The sequence below is a fragment of the Drosophila nasuta genome, chromosome 3 (assembly GCF_023558535.2).
Source record: "Drosophila nasuta strain 15112-1781.00 chromosome 3, ASM2355853v1, whole genome shotgun sequence".
Lineage (NCBI taxonomy): Eukaryota > Metazoa > Arthropoda > Insecta > Diptera > Drosophilidae > Drosophila > Drosophila nasuta.
In genome coordinates, this window is record NC_083457.1 from 24,241,276 (window position 1) to 24,266,119 (window position 24,844).

At 40.0% G+C, this 24,844-nt stretch overlaps 2 protein-coding genes across 7 annotated transcripts in view; both read right to left on the reverse strand.

The window, feature by feature from the left end:
• Nucleotides 1–21,822, reverse strand: part of LOC132789466 (filamin-C) — a 31,230-nt gene extending 9,408 nt beyond the window's left edge. Inside the window, exons 1-10 of one of the 6 annotated variants that reach the window (XM_060797500.1) lie at nucleotides 21,663–21,816; nucleotides 15,235–15,632; nucleotides 11,625–12,275; nucleotides 10,744–11,049; nucleotides 9,940–10,676; nucleotides 9,611–9,881; nucleotides 9,070–9,405; nucleotides 8,748–8,945; nucleotides 8,246–8,682; nucleotides 7,770–8,194 (exon numbers count right to left, since the gene is read on the reverse strand). In XM_060797500.1, coding sequence (XP_060653483.1) covers nucleotides 7,770–8,194; nucleotides 8,246–8,682; nucleotides 8,748–8,945; nucleotides 9,070–9,405; nucleotides 9,611–9,881; nucleotides 9,940–10,676; nucleotides 10,744–11,049; nucleotides 11,625–12,275; nucleotides 15,235–15,471 — 3,598 coding nt within the window. In that variant the 5' untranslated portion in view covers nucleotides 15,472–15,632; nucleotides 21,663–21,816. Of the gene's footprint in view, nucleotides 1–4,310; nucleotides 4,649–6,337; nucleotides 6,544–7,769; nucleotides 8,195–8,245; nucleotides 8,683–8,747; nucleotides 8,946–9,069; nucleotides 9,406–9,610; nucleotides 9,882–9,939; nucleotides 10,677–10,743; nucleotides 11,050–11,624; nucleotides 12,276–15,234; nucleotides 15,633–21,662 lie in introns of those variants that run through there. The other 5 variants (XM_060797505.1, XM_060797501.1, XM_060797504.1 and 2 more) reach the window with 5 other exon arrangements.
• On the reverse strand, nucleotides 1,022–1,877 carry LOC132790998 (uncharacterized). The gene is made up of 2 exons (XM_060799773.1): nucleotides 1,772–1,877; nucleotides 1,022–1,714 (listed from the first exon to the last, which is right to left on the reverse strand). Exons 1-2 carry the CDS (start codon nucleotides 1,811–1,813, stop codon nucleotides 1,355–1,357), a joined length of 402 nt encoding a protein of 133 aa, XP_060655756.1. The 5' UTR covers nucleotides 1,814–1,877; the 3' UTR covers nucleotides 1,022–1,354.
• Nucleotides 21,823–24,844: the final 3,022 nt, after the last annotated feature.

The following is a 24,844-nucleotide window of genomic DNA, read 5'->3' on the forward strand; positions in this document are numbered from 1 at the left end:
TCTATGTTGTTGACAGCATTCAAATGAATGAAAATACATTGAAAATGATCAGCATTCCAATCTGTTGTTTGCTCTATTAAACTGTCGCTGATTTCGAGCACACCTTTTAATCATAGAAATTATGGGAGGAAAGTAGATTCCCTAAAATTTCAATGACAGCCCTCGCGTTGTAGACAAGACAAGGTTAGCTTCAGTTTCCAGTTGGATTTCGCATTGTTTTCCGCTGCGTCTCATTATAATTGTCGCAATTGCTGCGGCACTCGCAATCTGTGCCGCCTCGTTGCGAGTTACAAGTGCGTATCTTGAGCCAAGTATCTGTGGCTGCTTTTGCTGTAGTATCTGTAGCTGTTAACTGAAGCCGTAGCTGTATCTGCATTTGTGAGAGGGCATAAGATACATACAATATGTATATGCACAGTGAGTTGCTGCAAATGCTTAGACAAGACAATCAAGCAGAGCAGATTATAGCACATTAATTGGCCGCAGCCAGTTCAAGTCGAGTTGCCGTTGCCGCTTTGACAATGTTGCAAAACGAAACGAAACGAAACGAGCTCAAAACCATTAAGGAATGAGGCTTAGATTGAGCTTGTGAAGCTACTTGAGAGGCGACGGCCAAAGACTCTTGCAACAAGCGAATTGAACTTGGTATTTTTTGCAATTGCATTGGCAATTACGAGTCAAGTCGATGCTCGTTAAATTTTAAATGTTTGCCTATTTCAGTTTTTTTTTTTTTCGTTGGGTTATTATTGATTTTATACTCGATTTCATTGTTGCTGCAACAACAACAGCAACAGCAACAGCAACAGCGGCAACAGCGTTGCAAACATTTACTTTTGTTTGCAACTTTCCACACATTTCTCTTTTGTTGCACTTTTCCTTTTAAGCACTCGCTCGCTCGTTTCGTTGTTGCCGCCGCTTTTTATGGCATTTCCATGAAAATTGCTTCAGCTCCCCAACTGCTGAGCGCACAGCTCAACTCAGTTCAATGGAAAATCAAACTGTTGCGTTGTCGTTCATAAAAATAAAGAAAAACACGATTTGAGTTGGCACTTTTTGTCTTCGTGTCTTGCGCAAAAGCGCTTTTGACGAAGCACCAAACACTTTTAGCGCTCTACAAGAAAGACATCGATTGCTAAGCGATTTAATATGCAAGTCGATAAAAATATATATGCTCAATCAAATGCTATACTAAAAGACATGTTGGTCCACCTCGAATCGTCTGTAGCGCTCGAAATATTGCCCAAAGAAGAAAGATTCGAGCTGAGCGAGCCTAAAGTAGTGATAGAAATTCTCATCTTGGCAGTGTTTGGTTTAAGACATCGATTTCAAGTCAATAAAAATATATATTCTTATTCTAGAAGATATGTTGATCCACCTCGAAGCGTCTGTAGCGCTCAAAGTATTGCCCAAAGAAGAAAGATTCGAGTTGAGCAAGCTTGAAGTAGCGATAAAAATTCTCATCCTGGTAGCGCTGATTATACAGCCAGATGCAATGATTGGGCATATACGGCATAAGCACTTCCAACTTTAATGAATCCATATCGCAAGGCATATGCAGCGTATCGAATTCCATGGGCATTTCTATATCCTTTCTAGAAACATCTTCGCGTCTCGCTTTATGCGATAAGGAGAAGGTTTTCAACTGCGTGATGTTCAGTTCGGAATGAGAATCAGCAGCAGGCAACGCTCTGCCAGAGCTAATTGGCAGGCAACTCTATAGCAAGTACAAAGAATAGCTTTTCATTTTAAACTCAACTTATGCTGCGCTTACCAATACAATGCAGGTGACTATAGGCAAGAGTGTAAGCTGCATTCTATGTATGTGTGTTTATAAGTTTATGTCTGTATATAGAGAGAATTATGACTGTATTGACTATGCTTGCTTTATGCTTGACCACTCGTATAGTCGTAGCAGATAGTATAGCAAATTATGGCCAAACATGTTTACGTTTAGCTGGCGAAAATTGATAACAAACAATCAACACACACCACACAGCCCGATTAAGCAGAAATTAAGCACACCATGCGGCGTTCTCTGCAGTCAATGCAACACATTTGGCAACCAGGATACTGGAAAGCCACAGGGCCGATTAGCGGCAGACGCACATCGTACATAATGTGCTGCAGCTGCTGTGCCAATGAGACTGTAATCAGGCAATAAACTTGGCCTCTAGTCAAGCAACCTGTGCATACTGTTGCGTATACGTAATATCTGAAAGTCATTACTTAACTGTCTGACTTTAAAGTGGCGTTGGCTCTAAACACCGTTACTCGGTCACCTTTGAGCTCATAAATAAAGGTCTAAGAGTCACATGCTAAGCACTGGCAGACACCTGGTCATCCACCTGAGCTCTCGTTTGCATTGCCAACTAACGGTGCAGATAGAGCAAATGATTAACTGCTTCAATGGGGTCGCTCGAAATAATTGTGGCATTTGTAACGCCAGCAAAAAAAACCTATCCTTCTATCTTTCTCCTAATATCAAAACAGTTTGAAGCATGACAATAATTAGAGATTTTTGCCAGCATTCCATCAACAAAAAACAAGTTTCATCTTTAAATTGTAACTTGTGGCACTTTCTATGTATTAAATAAATTAATAAATAAATGAAAGTTGCAAACATGCTGAAGATCTTCTCAAGAAACTAGAGATACCATCAGATATTATTATGCTGAAGTCATCGCTACGTAGTTCTCATTGAAAACGTATATTTTATTTAGGTCTGACAAACACTTTATAATTAATGGTAAAATTATTAAAATTCAGCTGCACCCTAACTTCAACTCATTTCAAAAATAAGTATCTAATAAATATGTAAATTTTGGTAGAGAAGTTTCTTGTGAATTTGACACGAAAATTAGAAATTAAAGTCAACAATAATGTTAATAGACTGAAGAAAGCTTTGCTTGCCAAGTTACAAATTACAATTAAATGTGCAAAAAAGTATCTCAGAGTAGCAGAATAAAATGTTTTCAAAAGTATCTCCGAGTAACAGTATAAAAACAAATGTCTTCAAAAGTATCTCAGAGTTCCACATTCTCAACTGTAGCTTTTGTGCTACTTTTAGTAATGAGTTAGTTAAATTGTAATCAGGTTATCATCTCTCAATTTGATGCACCAATTGCACAACTAAATGAACGCTTAAAAATTGCGTGCTACTCTATATTCTATAATTTGAGCAATTTATCAGTTTAAGCTATAAATTGTCTTGGATTTTCTTTTAAAGTTTTTGTTATAATTCAATCTCTGCAGCTGTTGATTTATTAAGAGATTAAGCTCTAAATTGTCTTAGTTTTCTTTCTACAAAACTTAAATTTAAATAGTTCTGCTTTAAGTCGATCTCTGCATTTAGTTTTTTAGTGTATATATATATATATATTATTGTTTATAGATTCGTATAGACATATTATTGATTAATAAATTCAATAGGCCTTTAATTATGTTGAAGTTTTAAAATCTTTACCACAATTCGATCACGACTTATATCTATTGAGTGTAGAAAGATAAAGCTATAAATCGACTCAGGTTTTCTTTGCAAATTAAAGTTTCACAAGTTATACACAATTCTACAAATATAGCTTTTGAGCGTATAAAGATTATATTTCTTATTTATAGATTAAGCTATACATTTTTAAAAGTTCTGCGACTACTTAGTTAAAGCTTGAGCTATAAATTGCCTTCGTTTTTCTTCTGAAAATTAAAGTTTCATAAGTTCTGATATAAATCAAACTCCACAGCTGTTGAGTGTATTTAAAATTCGTTGGAATTCATTGCTGGCCATGGCCGGTTTTCTCTCCAACGAGAGCTGTTTGATAAGCGGCAAGTTGCAAGTGGTTGTCGCTGCAGTTGTTGCTGATGCCAGTTGCCAGTTGCTGTCGCTGGCAGCGATCAACTTTTCCGGCATGCGACCGTAGAACAAGTGCAGTTACGAATAGAATGCTGTTATTCAATATGCATATGCCTAAGTGTGTTCTCTTGTTTTTGTTGTTGTTGTGGCTGTTGCTGTTGTTGAGAGTATCTCGTGGTGTGCGTATAGCCAAATCGGTTACGTGACTGCGGCATGCAACCGTTAGATGGCCAACAGCTGTCGCCGCCGCAGCAGCCGCCGCGGCAGCAAAATACAAAAATTCATAGTCAGAAATGTCTGACAGGCGACCGTTACAACTACAGTGCGGCCTAACTATAAAAGCCAGAGTCTCATATTAATCACAACAAATATGCAAAATCTACAATTTCTTTTGAATGCCGTTTGACCTGTACATGAATGTAGATTGTTTTTGTTGTATTTATGTAAGAGTGAAGAGATTTACGTTTTGTGGCGTCTGTTGGGAGCTTTGCTGACGTTGCGTTTGATTGGTTGGATGGTGTTGGTAGCGTTTGATATTGTTGTTGGAGCAGTGCAAGATATTGTTGTCGTTGTCGTTGTTGGTGTCTGAAAACGCGTGATTGGACCTTTTTCTTTTGTATATCAATTCACAATTGTTGTCGGCGGCACGTCTGAACTTGAAGCACTTGAAAAATATAATTGTTGTTAAACTTGCTGCGATTATGTCAGCGACTTGTTAAATTTTATTTAATAATACTCGGTGTATATTTATTTATATTTTGTGTTGTTTTTGTTGTTGTTATGCTTTCGTATTAAATGCTGCTATTTGCGAATTTCAACCAAAGAAAAACAATAAACAATTTTAGAACAGCGTTTAAGAGTGCGCCGCTCGACGGAGTTGCACAAAAGTCACGAATCGCGCACGTTTTTATCGCGTTTTTCAACATTTTCCGACGCGTCGCAATCATTTGTGTAATTTATCATTTGTTTTATAAATTGTGCTGTCTTCTTATGCTGCTGCTGCCACCGTCGCATAAAAAACCAGTATGCGAACGCTGCTGCCAAAAAATTTCACTTTGTGTGTGCGGCTCATAAAATCACAGAATACTGCGCCGAAGGGAGGGGAGTGGAGAGCTGAGAAATTTGTTGGGCATGTGTATGCCAATATGTTGGCAACGGAAATGGCCATAAGCGAGCGGGTAAAAGCTGAGCGGAGAGCTCTTTCTCTGTTTACAGTTTCGCGGGGCAGACTTTAAAAAAAAAAAACGGGGTGTGGCAGCTGCTCATTAAACGTCGAGCAACAAAACAAAAATAAAAAACGAAATGTTCGCTCAAATATTTGTTGTTGTTTCTGAAGTTGTTGTTGTTGTTATTGCTGCTGCTTGCTGCATGTGTCAAGTCGTCTTTGGGAAAGTAAGTGGACGTCAAGCCACGTTGACTGTAGAAATTGCAATCTGCTTGCGACTGATCTGATCTGTGCTGAGAAATACCTGAGGCACGCCCTTGCCTCATGCTACCTGCCGTTTTTAGCAGTTGTGTACCTGTGCCACAGCAACAGCAACCTGGCTGACAACCTATCCCAACGGGTTTCGAGCTGCAACCTCAGCGTTATTTTGCGCGTATCTCAGGGCGTGCCACTTCCTTGTGTAGCAGCAGCCACAAACAAAGGCATGCAACAAGTGCGCCTTGAACCATATACTCTACACACAAAATACATACAAAAAAACGTAGCACATTGCAGGAAAAACCAACAGACGACAGCAGATTGAAAATTGCAAAGCAAACGGCAACACAAAAAAATGCAGACCACTTCCCTTCTCAGCTCTGTGTGTGTGTGTGAGTGCGATGTGTATCTATGTTTGAACTGTGCCTGTCTGTCGCTCGATTGTGTGCGCTTGCACAGCGTCGCCATAAGGGGGCCTTTAACTTGGCCAATAAATGAGCTAAATTGTGGCTGCATGTTGCAAGCTATACACTCGACACACTACAAAATGGCTGCCACACAATGTTTGTTGTTCAATAAAAATGGAAATGGAAATGGGAAAACTACGAAAATTGAAAATCGTGCAAAAGGCGACACTTTTCCACACGCGTTGCGCTGAGCTGAGCTCAACCTTTAAGCCAAATTCAAGCAGCTGTCGAGTCCCATTGAAAATATTTCAGCTTAAAGGTTCATTAAACTGGTTTTTATATATTTTTTTCTTGTACGTAGCGCGCGCCCCAATACACACGCACACACACACACACTCGAAATCAAGAGACCCAAATGCGATGAAGGGGGCAGCATTGTTGGCGACAGCGACGGCAGCGGCAAAGGGAACGGGAACACGACGTCCGCATTTGGATATTAGCATATTTCTTTAGCCATAGAAATCTCATACGAAAAATCTTTTCGAATCGCTACACATTCCACAAAACTCTTGGTTTGCTTGTTTTTTTTTTTCTCCCGTGTTTTTTTCTTTGTCGTTATTTTGTTTTTTGGGTAAATTCTTTTGGATTTGCAGCTAATACCGTTGCCAATGCCTTTTTTGTGGCTTCTGTTTGATTACAAACGATTCTTTTACATTTCGCACAATCACACAAATAGTATTTCTCTTCTTTTGCTTCTTTTTTTTCTTGTATTGCTAAGATTTTCTTGGCTTTAACCGTTGCGATCCGCAGTTATCGGGCTGCGGTTCCGTCGACGTGTCAGTTTCGTTTCAAACGCGAGCTGTGACTGATCTCTGCCAACGCGTCTCCCAGCCACAACACCCAAAACTTGTCCAGCAGGTCGCGCTCACTGCGCGTCCATTGCGGCTCAGCTCAGAGCGCGGCGGAGCGTAAAAGAGCAGAGCGATTGCGGCACAGGTGAGCGCAGGTGAGCAGCGCAACAAGTGATCGACGCTTGGCATGAGAGCGACAGAGCGAGAGTTCGATCAAGGCATTTACCAATGTTCTCTCCGTCTCTCGCGAGCGTAGTTATCGAATTCGCCGCACAGTGGTTAAGTTGTGCTTAAACTTGGGCGAATTTAGAGAGAGAAGATAGTCTTAAATTACTAAGCAACTGCTACAAATGCCAACTACAAAATTCAAATTTCTATTATGAATTGGGCGTAGCTTAATATCAAGTCACAGCATAATAATTCATAGCTTAATATGTATTAATTCACAGCATAATAATTCATTCTTCAGGCACAGTTTAGAAAAATGAAAGACCTATTTTTATTTACAATAAATTAAAAAAATTGCTCATTTTTATTCTTGAAAAGGCAAATGAAGCCATTTTTAATGAGAATATTAATGCAGATTTAAGAGAATCAGAACTTTATAATCAGCTGAAGAATATAATATGCACATCATTTTCCACACGTAATCTATAGTTTTATATGATATGATATTTTTAATGATAATATAGAAACTTACAATTGAGAAGACTTTTAAACTATGAATCGACTTCTAAAATAATTCGATACTACAATTTACAACAAGCCATTAAGAATAAGAATGAATGCTGTGCCTCGATTTAATTCACAAAAGCACAAAAAATTATTTCTGATAAACAGCAGTGTGAGTCATGAAATACACAATCTTACACAGATAATCTAAGCAACCTATTCAAGAAATGATAATTAAACCATACTTTTCTGAATGAAAATAAAAATGCTTGTGTCATCAAAATTGAAAGAAAATGAATTAAGATTCGAATCTAAGGTTTCGCTGATGAACAAATAAAATATATGAATTCTACGGTAAAACAAGTAAATTTCACAATCGATCTGTATAGCAACAACACCTGAGAATCCGAACTCGTCATGCCCAATTTAGTTTGAAGTTCAGCCAAAGAATGCCGCACATTATGGTTGCACCGTATATAGACAGAGATACAACCACAATCTGTGGCATTCATTGCGTCACATTCGATTTCCTGCTTAAAAATAGTTAAGATACCGAAACTGATGCTCACCTGGTACCGTTTCGCCATTGAAGGTGATCTGAACGGTGTGGGTTCCATGTTCATGTGGCGTAAAGCTGGCAATGAAACGTTGTCCGCCCAGGGAACGAACCGAGGAAGTGACACGTCCGCCATTCACAAGTATTTCCAGATTGCCCGAGCCAGCCTTGGAGCCATCGATTTCAAATTCAACGGGTCGTCCAATGGAACCATTGGGAATATCCTGCACCCGAATGGCTCTAGCACCGGTCGCATTATTGTCTATGGGTCGAAAACGCGAAAGCGAGCTGTAGCCATAGCCGGCGCCAGTCTGTGGACTGTGTCCGTTGCTTTCGGTGACCACATGCTCGCTGGACTCCTTGACGGTCTTAGTGTAGCCGCCAGACCTGTCCGTATAAGTGTTGTTCGAGTGTGACTTGACTGTGATGGCACTGGGTCTGCAAAACAAGGGATTAGTTGCAGGCTTACAGAGGATTAGGTGTAATTACTTGTAGCGCTCTCCGTCGTCGGGTGAATCGCGTCGATAGTCCGACTGATGCTGCTGCTGTTGTTGCTTGTGCAAGGCGAACTTGTTGTACTGTGTGTTGCGCTGTGTCTCGTTGTCCAAATCGGGGCGTGCATAGTTAAGTTCGGTGCTCAGCTGCGTCTCGGTCATGTTCGCCAACGATTCCAGCGAATTGTGCGAGAGCATATGCTTTGTCTTATTGATGACATCCCAGCTATCGCGTCGGGCCGACGCCGGTTTCATCGACGACACACGCACATTGGATGAGTGATCAATGCGTGGCTCCGGCGAGCCAATGCGACGCATGCGCTCCGTGGTGCCATACAGCGAGGGACTGGCTCGCACATTCGAGTCCGTGACATAGTTCGAGGTGGATTTGTACGTCGATGACTTTTCCACAGTGCGCGATTCGTAGCCATTCTAAAAACAGAACAATAACAAGTTACTAAGAGTTCGTTGGGGATCTTTGAATCAACTGCTTTTACCTTATTGAGGGTGTTGGTCACCGGGCTACCAATGCGATGCGTGGCTGTGGTAATGTAGGCACTATTCGGAGAGTAACGCTGCACCGGCGAGGCGGAGGCGTGTCTTGGACTGTTGGTAATGTTGCGAGTGGAGCTCTCATACTGATTGGACGTCTTGATAGTCAACGGACTGTGCGAATGCATTTCACTCGAGCGCGTCTAAAGTAATAATAAATTACAAACGAGATTAGTTACAAATTGTGGGTTCAATCACATTCTAAAACACATAATTAGCAAACGAATTGGAAGGATTTGGTTGGCAAGCAATACAAAATTTAGTTACATTCAGTGTGGGACTAGGTATTGGACTCAGCGAGCTGGTCAGCTGCTGGTGGCGTTGATAGCTGCTGGTGCTGCTGTAGTTGCTGTTACTGTTGATTTGCTCTCGTTCCTCACGTGGCGCCGCTAGCTTGGGCTTGGTGCTCATACGCCGCTGGCTGTAGAGCTCATTCTCCTTGTCGTAGTAGTAATCGTTCTTGGTCGAGCTGCTGTTCGAGGTCTTCGAATCGCGGCGGGCACCCGCTGTTTCCGTGTACAGATCGGCAGAGTTCAAATACTTCACAGTGGGCGAGCCACTCGATGTGGGAGGCAGCGGTGGTGTGGGGGACGCGTGGTTCTCCTGTCGAAGGCAATTTTGAAGTGTGTTTTGTGTGTGTCAAGGGGAGCAAGGACATGGACATGTTGTATTAGTGGTGTTAGTCGTTAAAAACATTGGTCAATTTTGATGTGCTGCTGTTTTGAGTCGAGTGCAAAAAGCGTTAACAAAGTAGCCCCGTGCTGCATGCAACAAAAACAATGAAAAGCCATGCGATTTGCACACTTACCTCGCTCTCCCGCTTGTAGTACCTGGAGCTGGACGTGTGGTAATCGGTTGTGTCCAGCTTGGGTGAATACTGCGGTGAATAGCTACTCGTCCGCTCTGCCGTGTTGTGACTGTGCAGCTGACGACGGGACAGTGACTCGTTGCGATAATCGTTGTGGCGTGAGTTCGTCGTGGATATAAAGTGCATGGAGGGACTCTCGGAACGATGTTTGCTCTCATGCAACGGGCTGTTGCGTGTCTTGCCCGAACGTCCCTTGGTGCCCACGCGCATGCTGCAGAGCAAAACAAGAGAATTAGCTAGGAGCAAGAAATAAATTCACTTCAACTCACATAAATGGCGATCCCTTGACATCGTAGCCATTGAAGTAGATGTAGACGCGATATTTGCCATTCTGTCGGGGCATAAACGTCACCCGATACTTGTTCTCCACGATCTTCTCAACGGAACAGACAAGCGAGTGCTTGTCATGCACAATATCCACATGCAATTCTCCGTTGACGCCCACGCCGCGTGCATCCACCTCAAAGGTATGGGCACGCAGTGGCATGGCGCCATCGAGGCCATGCACTGAAACTCCCGAGGAATCGAAGACGGCACAGGTAAAGGGACCACCTTGAATATGTCGTCCCTGATACGTAATGGCTATCTCCCAGATGCCCGCCTCGTCCGGCTTAAATATGGCACTGTGTCCCTCGTCGATCTTTTTCAGCGGGCAATTGTGCGAGATGCCCGTGGGCGAGACTGCCGTGACCAGAATATCCTCCGTTTTGGGTGCACCTGTGGCATTCACCAGCACCTCGACGAGGCTGCCCAGAGCACAGGGCGCCATGCCCGGCGGTGCCACTTGCATAAGTCGCGGTAGCACACGGAAAAAGTGTCCACCCAGAGTGTCCTCGCCAATTTCCACAACAATTTCGTGCATGCCATAGCGTTCCGGCACATAGACACCCTCGCCATGGGGATTGAGGCGCACCGGCTGGCCGGGATGTCCGCTAGGCGGCACCACGTGACAGCGCACAGAGCTCAGGCTGATGTCCCGCGACAACACATCGATGCGGAAATGCGTCTGCGTGTGAAATGTGTATTAAGCATTTATGCAGTTCTCTCTCCCTGACTCCCTGAATGTCACTTACCGGTTCGCCCACTCGGCCGGATGTGCTCTCCAAGTACACGTTGACCAGGTCGGAGAGCGGCGGTCGTGGCGTCACCCACTGCAGATGCGCCGCATATGCCATGATGCCCAGATGCTCCACTTCCGGTGTCGCCATATCCTTCGCCGTTAAAATGGGCTGCACACCGAGCTTGGCGCCAGCATCGACTGCCTTGCGTATGTTGTTCTCGTAGTGGAAGGGATCCGTGCTCAGCTTGTCTGGGGCAGGCGCTGATCCGCCCAGTCCTTTAATAATCTCGCAAAAGACGCGTCCATCGTTCCAATCGGTCTGCAAAAAGGCATCGATAATCGATAAATCATTAAGCTTGCTGGCGATGTTGGTAATTGCTGTTAGTATTTGACATTTTCAAATCTGTTTATGTTGTTGCAATGTTATGACTGTATACATAGAAAACCCGTTAACCAATAACGTACAAATCACTCGCTTATTTGATTAATAAACAATTCATTAGCGTATTTGCTGTGTCTATTAAAATGAACAGCGCAATTCTATAGAAAACTTTGCAATTGTTATAATTTTAATCAATTTAATTGATAATGGTAATTAGTAATTACATATTTGATTCTGACGAGTGATTTTAAAAAGCTGCTCGCTATGCCAAAAAGATTTGCATTGCAGCAGGCAACAAGCAATGACAAAAGCTGTTTGCTATGTCGCATAACTGAAAGTTCCTTGGAATTTCGAAGCGTCATTCCATTGCACTGGAAGTGACTCATGTTAAGCGAAAGTTACGCCGCTGTTAAGCGTCTGTTATTGGCTGCTTACCGTCGTGTCGTGATCGGTGTGATTAAATTCCTTAAATCTGTGTTATTTTGTGTTGTTGTGTAAATTAGTTAACATACCGTAAAGTTTTTCACGGGATCCTTGACCTGTGTGTTGACCCAACGCATGGTGGCGTTGTAACCAGGTCCGCCGGGCTTCATGAAGTACGACAAATACGTCATGCCCGACAACTCATCCAGCCAAGGCGATGCCAGATACTCCGGCTCCAGCACCTTGGGCACACCGAACTCGCGCTGCGCCAGATTCATGGTATTGGTGCAGTTGCGCACACTCTGACTAGGATCCAGACTACGCCAGTGCGGAAATAATCCCGGTTGACAGTAGTCGAGCAGTGCTGCCAGATTGACGCCGCTATTCCAATCGGTTGTCAGATTGGTGATCTTGCAGTCTGGCAACGCCGCCTGCAGCCAGGCAAGCATGAGCTTGCGCGGCGGGAATTTGCTGCGTCCAATCTGATAGCGGACAATCAGCGACCAGATGAGTCCCAGAATCAGCTTAACATTGCCATTTACAATATCGACGTTGCCAATGTTCACCAGTTTGATGTGATCCGCCTCAATGGATTTGAGTGCTGTCGTTGCATTCTCGAGATAATGATGCTGATTCGCCGGTCGGCGATTCCATGATGGCTTCAGGGGGCGTGTCTGCAGGCTCTCGACAAGCGCACAGAGGCAGGTGCCATCGCAAAAGTCCGTCGCCCAATCGTGCACCTGACACAATAAATGCGGTAAGTTATTTTGTCGTATTTGTTACAAGTAATTGCGATGGGGAGAGAGTGGGCGATAGAAAGAGGGGAGAAGGCGGCAGCGGCAGCGGCCGCTTTCAATGGGCGTTAATTAGCATTGTCTGGGGCCCAAGTATGCATGTTACCCTAATGTAGCTACATGCCTGCTGCTTGTCAGCCAACTTTCATAATGGGCAATCAACAGCAAAGACTACAACAATAACAATAACAACTAAAATAACAAAATAACAAAAAAATAACAACTAGAAGAGCTCGCTTGTGTTGCTGTTGTGCCCCACTTTGGGGCGTATAGCGTGCGAAGGTGAACCGCCTGGCAAGTGACTTGGACACACTCTCTCACACGGCAACAGCAAACAGCTGGAGCTGTAGCTGGAGCTCAAGTTGGAGCTGATGCTGTCTCTAGTGTAGTGCGAGTACTCGTACTATGGCATGGCTTTCTCCGCATGCGTCTTTGCAATTTTAGCATTTGACATAAAGCTTTTTATCTTGAGCTGTCAGCAAGCCGAAGCCGAAGCTGAAGCTGATGCTGAAGCAGACGCAGAAGCCGGGCCAGACAATCGCGTGTCTTTGGCTGTTTGTTTTTCTGTTCCGTGCCCATAGAAAATATTCACTGGATGCCCATAAAAATCTCGCACATTGTTGTTGCTGCTGCTGCTTCTCTCTTCCTATAACAAGCACATACATTCATTCTACACACTACAGTTGGGGGCGTTCTTATTGTTATTGTTGTTGTTGTTGCTGTTGTTGTTCTTGTCATGTGCGCATAACCTTTAAATTTGCAAGTCTCTTGACTTTTTTACGATATGTCTGCACACACACACAAGCACACGCACACACACTCTCACACGCACATGGGAGATGAGTATGTAATATCAATGTGCTCTCTCATAAATTCCAATTGTCTGCTGTCATACGAAATTCTTATCTTATAAGTTCGCATATATCATAAACATACGAACATGTGAAAGGTATTATTTGTGCTCGCCTAACAATTGTCCTGTGTTCACAATGGATGCTGTTGCCATAACAGCTCAAGTTGAGAAATGTGAAATTCATTTTATTCCATATGGAATATGCGTGAATTGCTCACAATTGCCCTGTTTACTATCCTAACTCTAATAATTTCGTGTTAACCGTATCGTTTATACGGAAATATTTATAAACTCAAAATAAATAATCATCAAAAAAGACCTTTTATTGACCATCGTAAAAATCAGTTTTATTCAATATCAACTGTTGCTTTTGGAAAATATTTGAATTTAATTTAAATGTACGTACGTACTAAAGCATTTAAATAATTTTTGTTTAATAAATGTTTTTTTTTTTTTTTTAAATATAATATATTCAAGTGTTAAACCATTTAAATAATCTCTGTTTAACACATTTTGCCAATTAAATTCACCTTTTCGTAATTAAGAAGGCCTTAAAGATTTTATTGCTATATAATATAATTGTATTTGTTTCTTGACGAAATATATTTGTGTCCAACATAATACCGTTTTTTAAAGAGATTTTTTATTATTCTTTTTTTTTTTTTTAACAAATTGCTAAGTTTAAGTGTCAAGCATTATAAATTTTTTAAAACAAGAATTCAATTAAAATTTCTATTGAATAAAAATGAATTAAGAATTCAAGGAAAGTGTATTTAACTTGTGGCATTTCTCTCATAGCTTCTCGTTGCTTGTTTTTTTGCTTCTACATTTGTTTTTTTTTGGTTTTGTTTTAGCATGACAATATGTCACACAATGTTGATTGCAATTTCATTAGCCATAATACGCGTAAGCTAGAATATAAAATGCACACTTGGCGCTCTCAATTTGGCATTTTGACCTAAATATAGCAGCCAGGTTATATGCTTCTATATAATATATTGTCATTGGGGTTTGCTGCTCAATTAGCGCAGTTTACAACTTGACTCGTCGTCACACACAAATCCATATACATAAACATACGAACTCTGCCCATTTTGGAGGGTCTACGGCCTTGCCTCAGTTCCCTGTGTCATCTCTTATTTTTGTTTGTTGACTTGTCAAAAATTTATGCACAAAACTTGAATACAAAAGTCTGGCCTGCCGTTGGCTTTTTTTGTGTGTGGTGTTTTTGTTTTCTTAGTACTGCTAAATGAGCTTCGGCTGATGCTGTTTTTGTTTTCATTTTTATACATTTTGTATTTTGTATTTATTTATATTTAGTGAGCTGCGTTTGCGTTTTGTGACGGCCTTGGCATTCAAGCGCCCAAATATGGTCAGGCCAGTTCGGTGTGAGAAAATCCGTAAAGGCGATTCGAAAATAAACTCGAGACTGGCTTTCAAAAAAATGACAAATGAAATGCATGCTACACTTGAGAGGCAATCGAGCAATTGCCATCGCAATCACAGCATGTAATTTGTAATTATTGACCGACGCATTCATAATACATCGCTATATACGTACGTATATTCAAATCGCCTTCGAGTGTTGCGAGTTGCTTTGCCATTGAAGTCGACGTGGGCGTTGCGTATACGCCGTGTGTGTGTGTGGGCGGCGTCTCTGAGTCGAGAGTTTTATGCCTCAAAATAAACGGGGTGGTGTGAGACCATTTAAGGTCACCTTTAGCTCGCGGAAGAACACGCACACACACACACACATACATACATATAAACGTAGTTAATGGTTGTGACAAATGCAGCCACCTGTTGAAGCGTGGAAATGCCGTTTGGAATGTTCCCAGGCCCTGCTCGAAGCGCTGATCTAATATGTTCGATCTAATGTATTTATGTATGCGTGTAATTGATAGTTGATAAATAGTTCTACTGACAATGCCCGACCCATTGACTGAGTAACCAAGCGCGTTGCGCTTCAACGAACGCTTGCGTAAGTCTCGCTGTTAAACGCCTCATTCCGCATCTTTCTCCCCCGTCTTCGTCTTGTTTTATCACACTCACCTGCATGCCCGTTTCGCGCAGATGCTCGTTGACCCAATTGCGAAATGTGTTCGCCTGGATCTCCACCCACAGATCTTCGTTGCCGCGTATGTTCATGCCCTTGGCGGCGGTGCCCTCGGGACTGCGTGCCACCAATCCGGCATGTGTGATCTTTTGGGTCTCGGTGCTGCCATCGGTGTTGTGCTTGAGCAGACCCGCGTGCGTCACCTTGGCGCCCTTGATATCTTTGACGTCCATTGTGGCCAGCTTGCCACTGCCACTTGTCACTTGTCTTCACTTCACTCCACTTCACTTTCTGTGTTGCACTTTCCGTAGTTGTTGTCTCAGTTGCCTCAGTTTTATGCAGCTATGTATATGGCTGGCAATTGTTTCATGGTTTCATTCAATTCGTTTCAAGACTGTCCCAATCAGCCAAACGAGAAATAGCAGACAAACAACGACAAAAAAAAGAAGCAAAAAATTCTATTAAGTTGTTAATTGAGAAACGCGATTCGTTGCGATTTCGATTTCGATTTCCGAACGCACGCGATCATTGCCCAATGCGAACTGAGTGGCTGCCACTTTGGAGCCACTTGCTCTGGGCCAAAACAAACAACCAGCTAACTGGCGAGTGCAAAAACAATGACGTCATGCCCACAACTCGGAGCTTAAAGCTCGACTCTCCAGCAACAACAACAACAACAACAACAACAAAAGAGCAGCAGCAACAAAAATGTGGGCATGCGAATCTGAATCTGGCTATAGAAAAACTGGTTTCCAACCGTTCGTTCCAAGCCCGAAACGAAGCGAGCCAAAAGGAAAATTGAAAAAAAAGAGTCTGACAATAAAAATAATGTAAAAATACAAAAACAAAAACGACAACAACAACAGCAACGCACACAAAAAATGAGAAAAAATTCACTTAGTTTGGAATTTCGCCGCAAAAACACAAAACTTTTGCGATCTCTCAATGCGGTGGGCAGAGTTAGAGATACTCACACTCGCTATCGGTGTCTGTGTGTGTGTGTGTGTGACGTTGTGTGTGTTTTGCAGCAGCGTAGGAAACTGTAAGTCTTTCACAACAACAGCACGTCGAGCGACTTTAGAAGGCCGTCAAGGTTTCTGCTTACAGCCCATAGACAACAATTGTTTTGGCCAACTGGGCAGACTGGGGGCTGCTCTTGACTGGCTGCTAGCTGGCTAGCTGGCTGCCTGGGTGGGTGTCTCTCTCTCTCTCGGAAATGTGGGAAGCTCAAGCAGCACAAATTCACTTCACTAAAATGCCACAATTGTTGCAATTGTCTCTTGTCGCATTCGATCATTGTTGTGCGTTTGTGTGTGCGTTGTGTTTGGACAATTTCACTCACTTTTACCGCAGGAATTTTATTTTGCCAACAAATTGAAAGCCACTTGCACACACGCTAATTGGCTGCTTGATATGTCGATTAGCAAACGTTGCCAAAAACAACATTGCGGTCGTTTTAGTGGTCGCTCCTTACCTCCCTACCTCCCTCTCTTCCACTCTCGTTGTCTCTCGGCCAGAGACATTTGCATTTTGGCACAAGACAACGAGGCGTCAAAAGTGCAAAGGCCTTAATTATCGGAAATCCGGTTAAGTTAGAGCGCCCAGTTAAGCCACAGCAGCAGCAACAGCACATATATCATTTCAGAGATCACATTTCAAATATCCAAAATTGTTTTATTGTGTGCACATTGAGAAACACTTTATTTAACGTGTTTACTTTTTTTTTTTGGATGGTGACATCACACATCTTCCATAGAGACGCGACAAGTTGTGCGCTGAGTTGTGATTGAAAATAAGCAGAAATGTGCTGAATTGCTAGTAATTGACTAGAAGATACCCTGCAAAACGATTTGTTGATGCTTCTTACAAGCAGTTGTTTACTTATTTTCAATGTTATAATATAGAAAAGTCTCAATTTGGATTTACTTACATATTTTCACGTAATTGAATGCTTAATCTTGATTTAAAATATGGCCTTTTTGGTTAAATTATAAAATTTTACCATTCTTGAAAAAAGAATATAATCTTGACTTTTAAGAAAGGACAATCTAGAATTTTTCTAGAAATTTTGATCCTAATTTAAGAATCAATCTTCAAGGTTCAGTTTTGACATTGTATAATCTTGATTCATCATATAATATAATCTTTGATTTTAGTACGTTTTTTCTCTGTGTATTATTTAATTAGAACAATTTAATGCAAGTCAGGTATTGACAAAATCATTTAATTGCTCAGCAATTTAATTGTTCAGCAATTGTTCAACTTCTATTGAAATCACTTCCTTAAAACAGCTGAAATTTTAAGCCGTCTGCCAACTATGTTGTTATGAAAATTTGAAAGAAAACATGCTGAACTAAATGTGTTATTAAAATTCAAGGATTTAGCTTCATAGATGGGAAAAACTATGCAAATTCTGAAACAATAAAGCTACATAAAAACCTACATACATGTTGCGCATATTTGGATGGCGCTTAAAAATAAAAACTGACGACTCGATGCTAATCAGAAACAAACAAAAATGGCTTAGAGCATTGCTTTAATGATGCAGCCAAGCTGGATTACAGCTTACAGGGTATATTATTATAGTAGATGAAATGGCGTAGTGCACATTGCATAAATTAAAATTGACTACGGCAACAACAAATAACAGCTGGAAGTGCATTCCACATGTAATGTGGTCAATAGAAAAAGCGTTAAGGTCGACATGAGATGGATTTATGTACATATGTTATGTCTGACTAAATTGAACTCGACTCAACTGAAAACGAAATGAACTGATCTGAAGTGAGATTTGTTGCTGTTGCTGTTGCTGCTGATGTCATATTATTTGTTGTTGCCTGCAATTGGCATTGGCAATGAACCTGCCCGTAATTAGTTGTAGCTAATGAGCACGCGTTCTAAATCGAGTCATTTACTGGGACAAGCAAAGCCAGCACTTTCGGCAAGGTCATGGGAATGGGTACAGCTAAAGCCCCAACTCTGACTCCAAACAACGACTCCAACTCCAACTTCAACTTCAACTCCGACTGAGGCAATGCGCGGGTTTGCACAGTTGGTCAAGAGTGCAAACAGGCAATGAAAGTGTTTAGCTAGTTGCCTCATTTGTTTGCCCCGTTGTTAAAGCTATCGCTAGCAGTCTTGTTGTCGTTGTTATTGCTGTTGTTGTTTGTTAACATCTTTGACGTGACTCAAGCGACTTGTTAAGCCCGAACAATACGAAAATACCAACAAAAATAGTACACGCCCAGTTTTAGTTTTAGGGCCATGCCTATTACATTACGTAAGCTGCTGAGAAAATATATTTTCAATTTTTAGATTCAGCCACTAAATCAGGCAATCTGTATCTGAAACTGGCCAAGTTTTTGCAAACGATATCATGAACTGACTGTGTAGGTGTTTCTCCTTTTCTTGCTGTTGTTGTTGCTGGCATTTTTACACATATTTCAATTCGATTTGCTGTCCGAAATTCGCCTTGCCGCAACACCTACACGAGATATTCACACAGTCGTCATCGTCATCATCGTTGGCACCCACATCGCACACACATGGAGTTGACTTTTGATGTGGTGTGGTGTGGTGTATGGCGGTTACTGTTGCTGTTGCTGTTGTTGTTGCGGTGGTTCAACGCCTCGTTCTAAACGTGGGCGAGGTTTCAAGTTTGATTTTTGCCACAAAATGGGCATTGAATTGTGAATGATTTGAATAGTAGTGTGATCCAAAACAATGTACACTACTATGCGACACGTTGTCAATGGCAGCTGAAGCAGCCCAAAACTCTTTGGGATTATGCCATTGATAAAAGTGCTTTAATTGCTGCCGTAAACTGAGTTAAGTGTTGCCACAATTAAACTGTAGCTTCAAGTGTTCTGCGACTTTGCTTTTAGGGTGAATTCTAACAGCTTTCTTAGAAAGTAGAAACAGAAAAGCTAATATGAAATCCAAAATCAATCCAAAACTACTCATTCATTATGGGAGAATACCTTACTATAAACTTATAACAGAGTCTAGAATAGTCAAATTAATCTCTAAGCATTTCTTATAATTATGAAACAGTATATTATTTAATAGAAAACTATTAACTTTCTCATAAAGTACTAAAAAAAATGTCTAAATACTTTCATACGATGTATTAACAGTTGCCAAAATCATTCCTACACTGCATGATAGAAGATAGAAAACTTTTAACTTTTAACAGAGTTTATACTAGAATAAATGAAATCTAGAAAACTAGCCCAATTCATCCCGAAACTACTCATTTATTATGAGACAACATTTTATTTTTAAATATTATTTTAGAGTTTCCAAAATTATCACTTAACTACACTCTTTAGTTATGAGACAGTACATCATTTAATACCAAATAATATCTTTCCTTTAAAGCTCGAACGTAGCCCATTTTAGAGTGAATTAAATTTAGACAACTTGTCATAATCATCTCAAAACTATTCCTTCATTATGAAATAATACAACAATACAACAATACAACAATACAATATATACAAAATCTATAAATTCTTTTTTATGAAATATGCTCTAGACCAAATAAAATCATCACTAAACTGTTCATTCATTGAAGCAGTAACATAATCTATTGTAGAACTGTCGAGATAAACATTAAACTACACTCTTTAGTTATGAGAAAGTACATCATTAAATAAACCACTTTTAAGTACCTTCCTATAAAGTAGTAAAAGAGTCTGTACCAGAATAAATTATATGTGAAGAACTAGCCGAAATTTTTAGCACATTATGAGACACTAGATCATTTATTTTAAGACTTATAACTACTTTCTTATGAAGTACTAACAGAGTCTGTTCTAGAGTGAATTAAATTTCGACTAGTCAAAATGAGACAATAAATTATTGAAAAAAAAACTTAAATACTAGTAACAGCGTCTATTCTAGAATCAACAAAATCATCACTAAACAAATCTTCTCTTTATATTGTCTCTCATCATTTAATGCGCAACTTTTAAATACTTTGAATACGATTAAATAGCTTCATTATTTTGGTGCTGTACACAGAGTTGGCTAATAGCTATTTAATGGGTAGGTATGCTTTTCAATCGTCCCTGTCTCTGTCCCTGTCCCTGACTGAGTGATATGCTATATCCGCTATATAGCTGTTATTTATCTACTTATGACTTGGACACGCCTTGAGCTAACTGGCAGTTCATTAACGACGCGTTTCCTATGAATTGTTGCCGCACGAACGTTTTTTTTTGTTATTTTTATTTTTATTTTTGGCAGCATTTATTGCTGTGCACAAATAGAAGAGAATACTCAACACACACACACACACACAAACACTCACACATCGAGACACATACGCACACTTTGCGCTTCAAGTTTGTGTCTTCAGTCATTTGATTTATGCCGTTAGACGTCACCAAAGCGCAGCCGCAGCCGCAGCCGCAGCCGCAACGTGTGTTCTATTGTTTCATACGAGTTTTAATTTTTGCTCATTACTTCACTCCCTCGGCATTTGGGTCTCTTCATAAATAATATGCTCGTAAAAGGCTACAATCCATTACGGCCAATTACCATTAGAGACGTAAGTGCAACTAGAGGGAAAAACCTCACGATGAAGCGTAGAGAAAACTTTAGCTTTTAACCAAATTGAAAACCAGATTCAGAAGCAAACAAAACAGCAAGAAAACTTTCGGTTTTCGGCATACGACGTATCGAAGCGAAGAGAGGGAGGGAGGGAGGTGAGAGAGAACAGGTATTACGTAATGGGCTAACAAATATGCAAAATACGTTTTAAATATTTGTTAAGACTACGCCCGTCCGTTCGCCCGCACGGCGACTTTTGGTATTTGCCATGCCCAAGCCATCGACTGAGACCCAGATCCAAGCCTAGGCTCTGGCTCAATGAATGGCCAAGACTTCGTCGTCGTCGTCTTCGTTGATTGTTTGCTAGATTGTGCCGTTGCTTTGTTCACACGACAGCTCGAAGTTCACGTGTTTAACTTTGAATTGAGAGACGAGTCGAGATATATAGTATTATTCTATACTATTATATGTATATATAATATATGTGTCTCTAATTTGTGGTTGAAATTGGAACAGCACGCAAGTCGCACGAATCTCGTGTAGGGAACAACAACGACGACGACGTCGACGGCATGCCAAAGCGAATGGCTGAAATAACTGCGACTTGGCACATCAAAACAACCACAATTGTTGTTGCTGCTGCTGTTTAAAAATAGCATTTACAATCACAACGTTAGGCGCGCATCTGGATTAAGAAGTTTTTGGCTCTAAATGTTAGTTACGACCAAGTTAGCGACAGCGTAAACGCGGCTTATTTATGATATATATTTTTTTATGGCATTTCTCGTTAGGTTTTTAGGTAGTTTAGCACTTGATGTTGTTGTTGTTCTTGTGGTTGTTGTTGTTGTGGTTGCCTGTTGCTTCTTACACGTTGCTTGGCTGGTTGCCTCGATGCTCGTTGCTTGTTCGGGGGTTCGGGTTGGTTGCAGTTTGCAGTTGCCCTTTTATTTGTTTTTCTTGTTGTTGTTCACGTTGAGGGAGAGAAAAAATGAAACACGTCCAACGCGCACGAGTTGCTCACAACGACTGAATTTTCGTAGCGCGCTTTCAAGTCAAGTTTCAGTTTCGACCAAAAACTGAGTACGAAAAAAAAGCAACGAAACGTTCCAGCCAAAGCTTTGGACGTAACTGGAAGCCAACAGCGACGTCATCATTCATCATCATCATCATCATGATCATCATTCGCTTGCGATCTTGTTGCGGCTTGTTTTGCTTGCCAGCTTTGGTTGCGCTTTTGTTTTGGGCTCTCAATTCGTCTGGTTAGCTCACTTTCCGCTCCCGCTCTCCTACTCACCCACTCTCCCGCTCTCGGTTGTTAGCCACGTTTAGAGACAAGTGGTGTTGCGTTTTAGTGTGGCGTTTCCGTTTACGAAACGCATTTGGGTTCTCTCGAGAGATTGTTTAATGGACTTGCACGTTAATTGTCGATGAGTCTGTGGTTTTTCCTTTTCGATAATTGAACAATTTTGTGCTGGCGCTGCTGCGGCTTATTTCAAAAACTTATTGATTGTAAAACGCAGCTTGAGCTATTACCTTGCTTTTAGCCCCTCCCTTCCCATTAAAACCAACCAAAGTAAGAACAATGCATTTTCTTTCATATCTCAAGAATGTTTCTTTTTATGTTTTGTTTTGATTTTATTTTTTATTTGTATTTTTTTTTTAGTGTTTTGTGTGTTTTGTTGTTCGTTTTCATTTTTTTTCATCAATTTGTTTTGTTTTTGTTACCCTTTGTTTGAGCTGAAGTTGTCAGTTACTTTTTTGAGTTCTTTTGTTTTTGTGTTTGCAGACTTCAGAGTTACTGGCAAAACACACACATGGCTTTAAAATGCTCTTCTATGATCTGAACACGATCATATAAGTATGTAAGTACATGAGAGTGTACCTGGGTACAGTTTCTTTTGTATTATATGTATAAGTATATACTTATATTTTGTTGTTGTTGTTGTTGATGATGTTGTTGGTGTATAAGCTCGATTCACTTGCTGCAAATCGGCGCTGACTGCTCTGAATACATAAGTATTATATATTATCTTAAAAAATGCCATTAATTTAATATATGTTATCGTTTCTCTTCATTTCATTTTGCTATTATGCCTTTGCTTTTGCCTTCTTCATAAGTTTTTTTTTTTGATAATGAAGTCATGCTGAATTAATTTATTGTATAATCTCTTATAAATTATTTAATTAATTTATAGTCACAAAATAAAGCTATAAATGTTGTTGGTTTCTTTGCTCTTCTCAATAGTACAATAATGCATTAAATAAATGTATGAATTAAATCATTTAGCACTTGCTCGAGTAACATTCTGTAATTCTTATCAGCTTCAACTTTCCGAAACATTTCCTCTTTTATATTTGCAACAACACAACCAAATCGATGTAGTTTCTTATCTCTTTCTTCCTCATAACAAATCCATTAACAAAACACCTTTTGAGCTAACCAAATAGAAAAGCCAACAAACATTTGCAGACATTTAGAATGGCTAGAAAGAGAGAGTGTGTGAGAGAGAGAGAGAGAGGATTCTCCATTTCCTCTTCTCCACTGTATTTCTCTCTGTATTTTGTGCTATTTATAAGCATGCTAAGAAGCAATAAAATTTAATAATATTATTTAATAATAACGTTTTACTTCACTTGGCTAACTAAATCAATGAAAATATCTTCAACAACGTTTTAGCGTAATTTCATTTCATTTAATTTCTGCTTATTTTCTTTCTCCTTTCATTTTATTTTTTTCATTTTTTCGTCTTAGATGAAACCCCATTTTATGTTTATTGTAATTATTAATGTAGGCATATTAATGAATAAACTTTATGTCATTTGTTTTTTTTTTTTTTTTTTTCCTTGTTTTGCTTTATAATAAATTGCAATAATGTTTCGAAATACAATTTGGTTTAAACTAGTATGAAAAGGAATTCTGAATTATGTATTCTTTGGTAGTTGCTTTCTTTTCCGAAAAAAGAACAAAGAAGATAAATCTAAGAGAAATGCTAACAAAATTTTGTGTTTCCATTCTTTCAGCATGAAGTGAATTAGATTTTCATTATATACTTTTATAGATTTTTTTTTTAGGTAATTTCATTCATTTTTCTACATGGGATTTGCTCGCAGCTCGGAGCTTCAATAGCACATTAACTAGCGGCTTATAGACACTCAATCAATCAATTGCATACTTCATTGATACACATAAGTTAATAGCATAGTTTTTCATTTCATTTCACGTATATACTCGTAATTATTACATTGGATTCGAGTGTGAGTGTAAGTGTGTGTCTGTGTATGTGTGTGTGTGTGTGTGTGTGTGTTCGTGTTCGTGTTTTTGTTTATTGGTGTTGACACAGAACAATTCTGAAATATTATTTGGTCTTCTCTTGTACACATCTAATGGTAACTAAGTAAGTATAGTTAATAGTTAATGTCTAGAGTTTAGTAGCTAAATTCTTCGGTATTCTTCTTCTTCCTCGATCACTTAAGCCTGCAGTGCGTGTCCCCATATTATGGGTTCCAAATTAGTTCTGCTACAGAACCTTCTTCACTTCTCAGCTTCACTTTAAACTTATCCTCTCTTAAATGTGAGTGTTTTTGTGTGTTCAGCATTCGTTTAGCTTGGCAACTAACTAAATTACAATACATTTAGATCGATCAGTAGACATATCGGACCACCATCCCATACAATATCATATCATATATCATTTATTTTATACTAATATAGTAGTACAATATAATATTGCATTAAAAGTTCTCCTTCTTTCGACAGCTTTTCTAACCTTTTATTGAAATTTGTTTTCTTCTTTTTCTGTTTCTTATATGGTGTATAATGTAATTTTGTTTATGTTTTTCTAAATTTCTTTTTATTATTTTTTCTAGTTGTGTCTTGTATGCAGTGGCAGTTCTTTTCCAATAGTACAAATATTTTGCAAATATTTTTGGTTGTTAGCTTATTTTTGGTTTTGTTCATAAATTGTTTAAATATTATTTTCAATTTTAAAGTAAATCGTTTCCCATATACACATCTAGTAAATTTGGTTTTTGTCAAATTACAATTACATT

Bases quoted from the DNA above. Each gene is read 5' to 3' on its own strand.
- LOC132790998 (XM_060799773.1), bottom strand. From the start codon at position 1,813: ATGCAGCTTACACTCTTGCCTATAGTCACCTGCATTGTATTG. The intron at 1,715-1,771 runs GTAAGCGCAGCA...TACTTGCTATAG, and splicing joins TAGTCACCTGCATTGTATTG to AGTTGCCTGCCAATTAGCTC.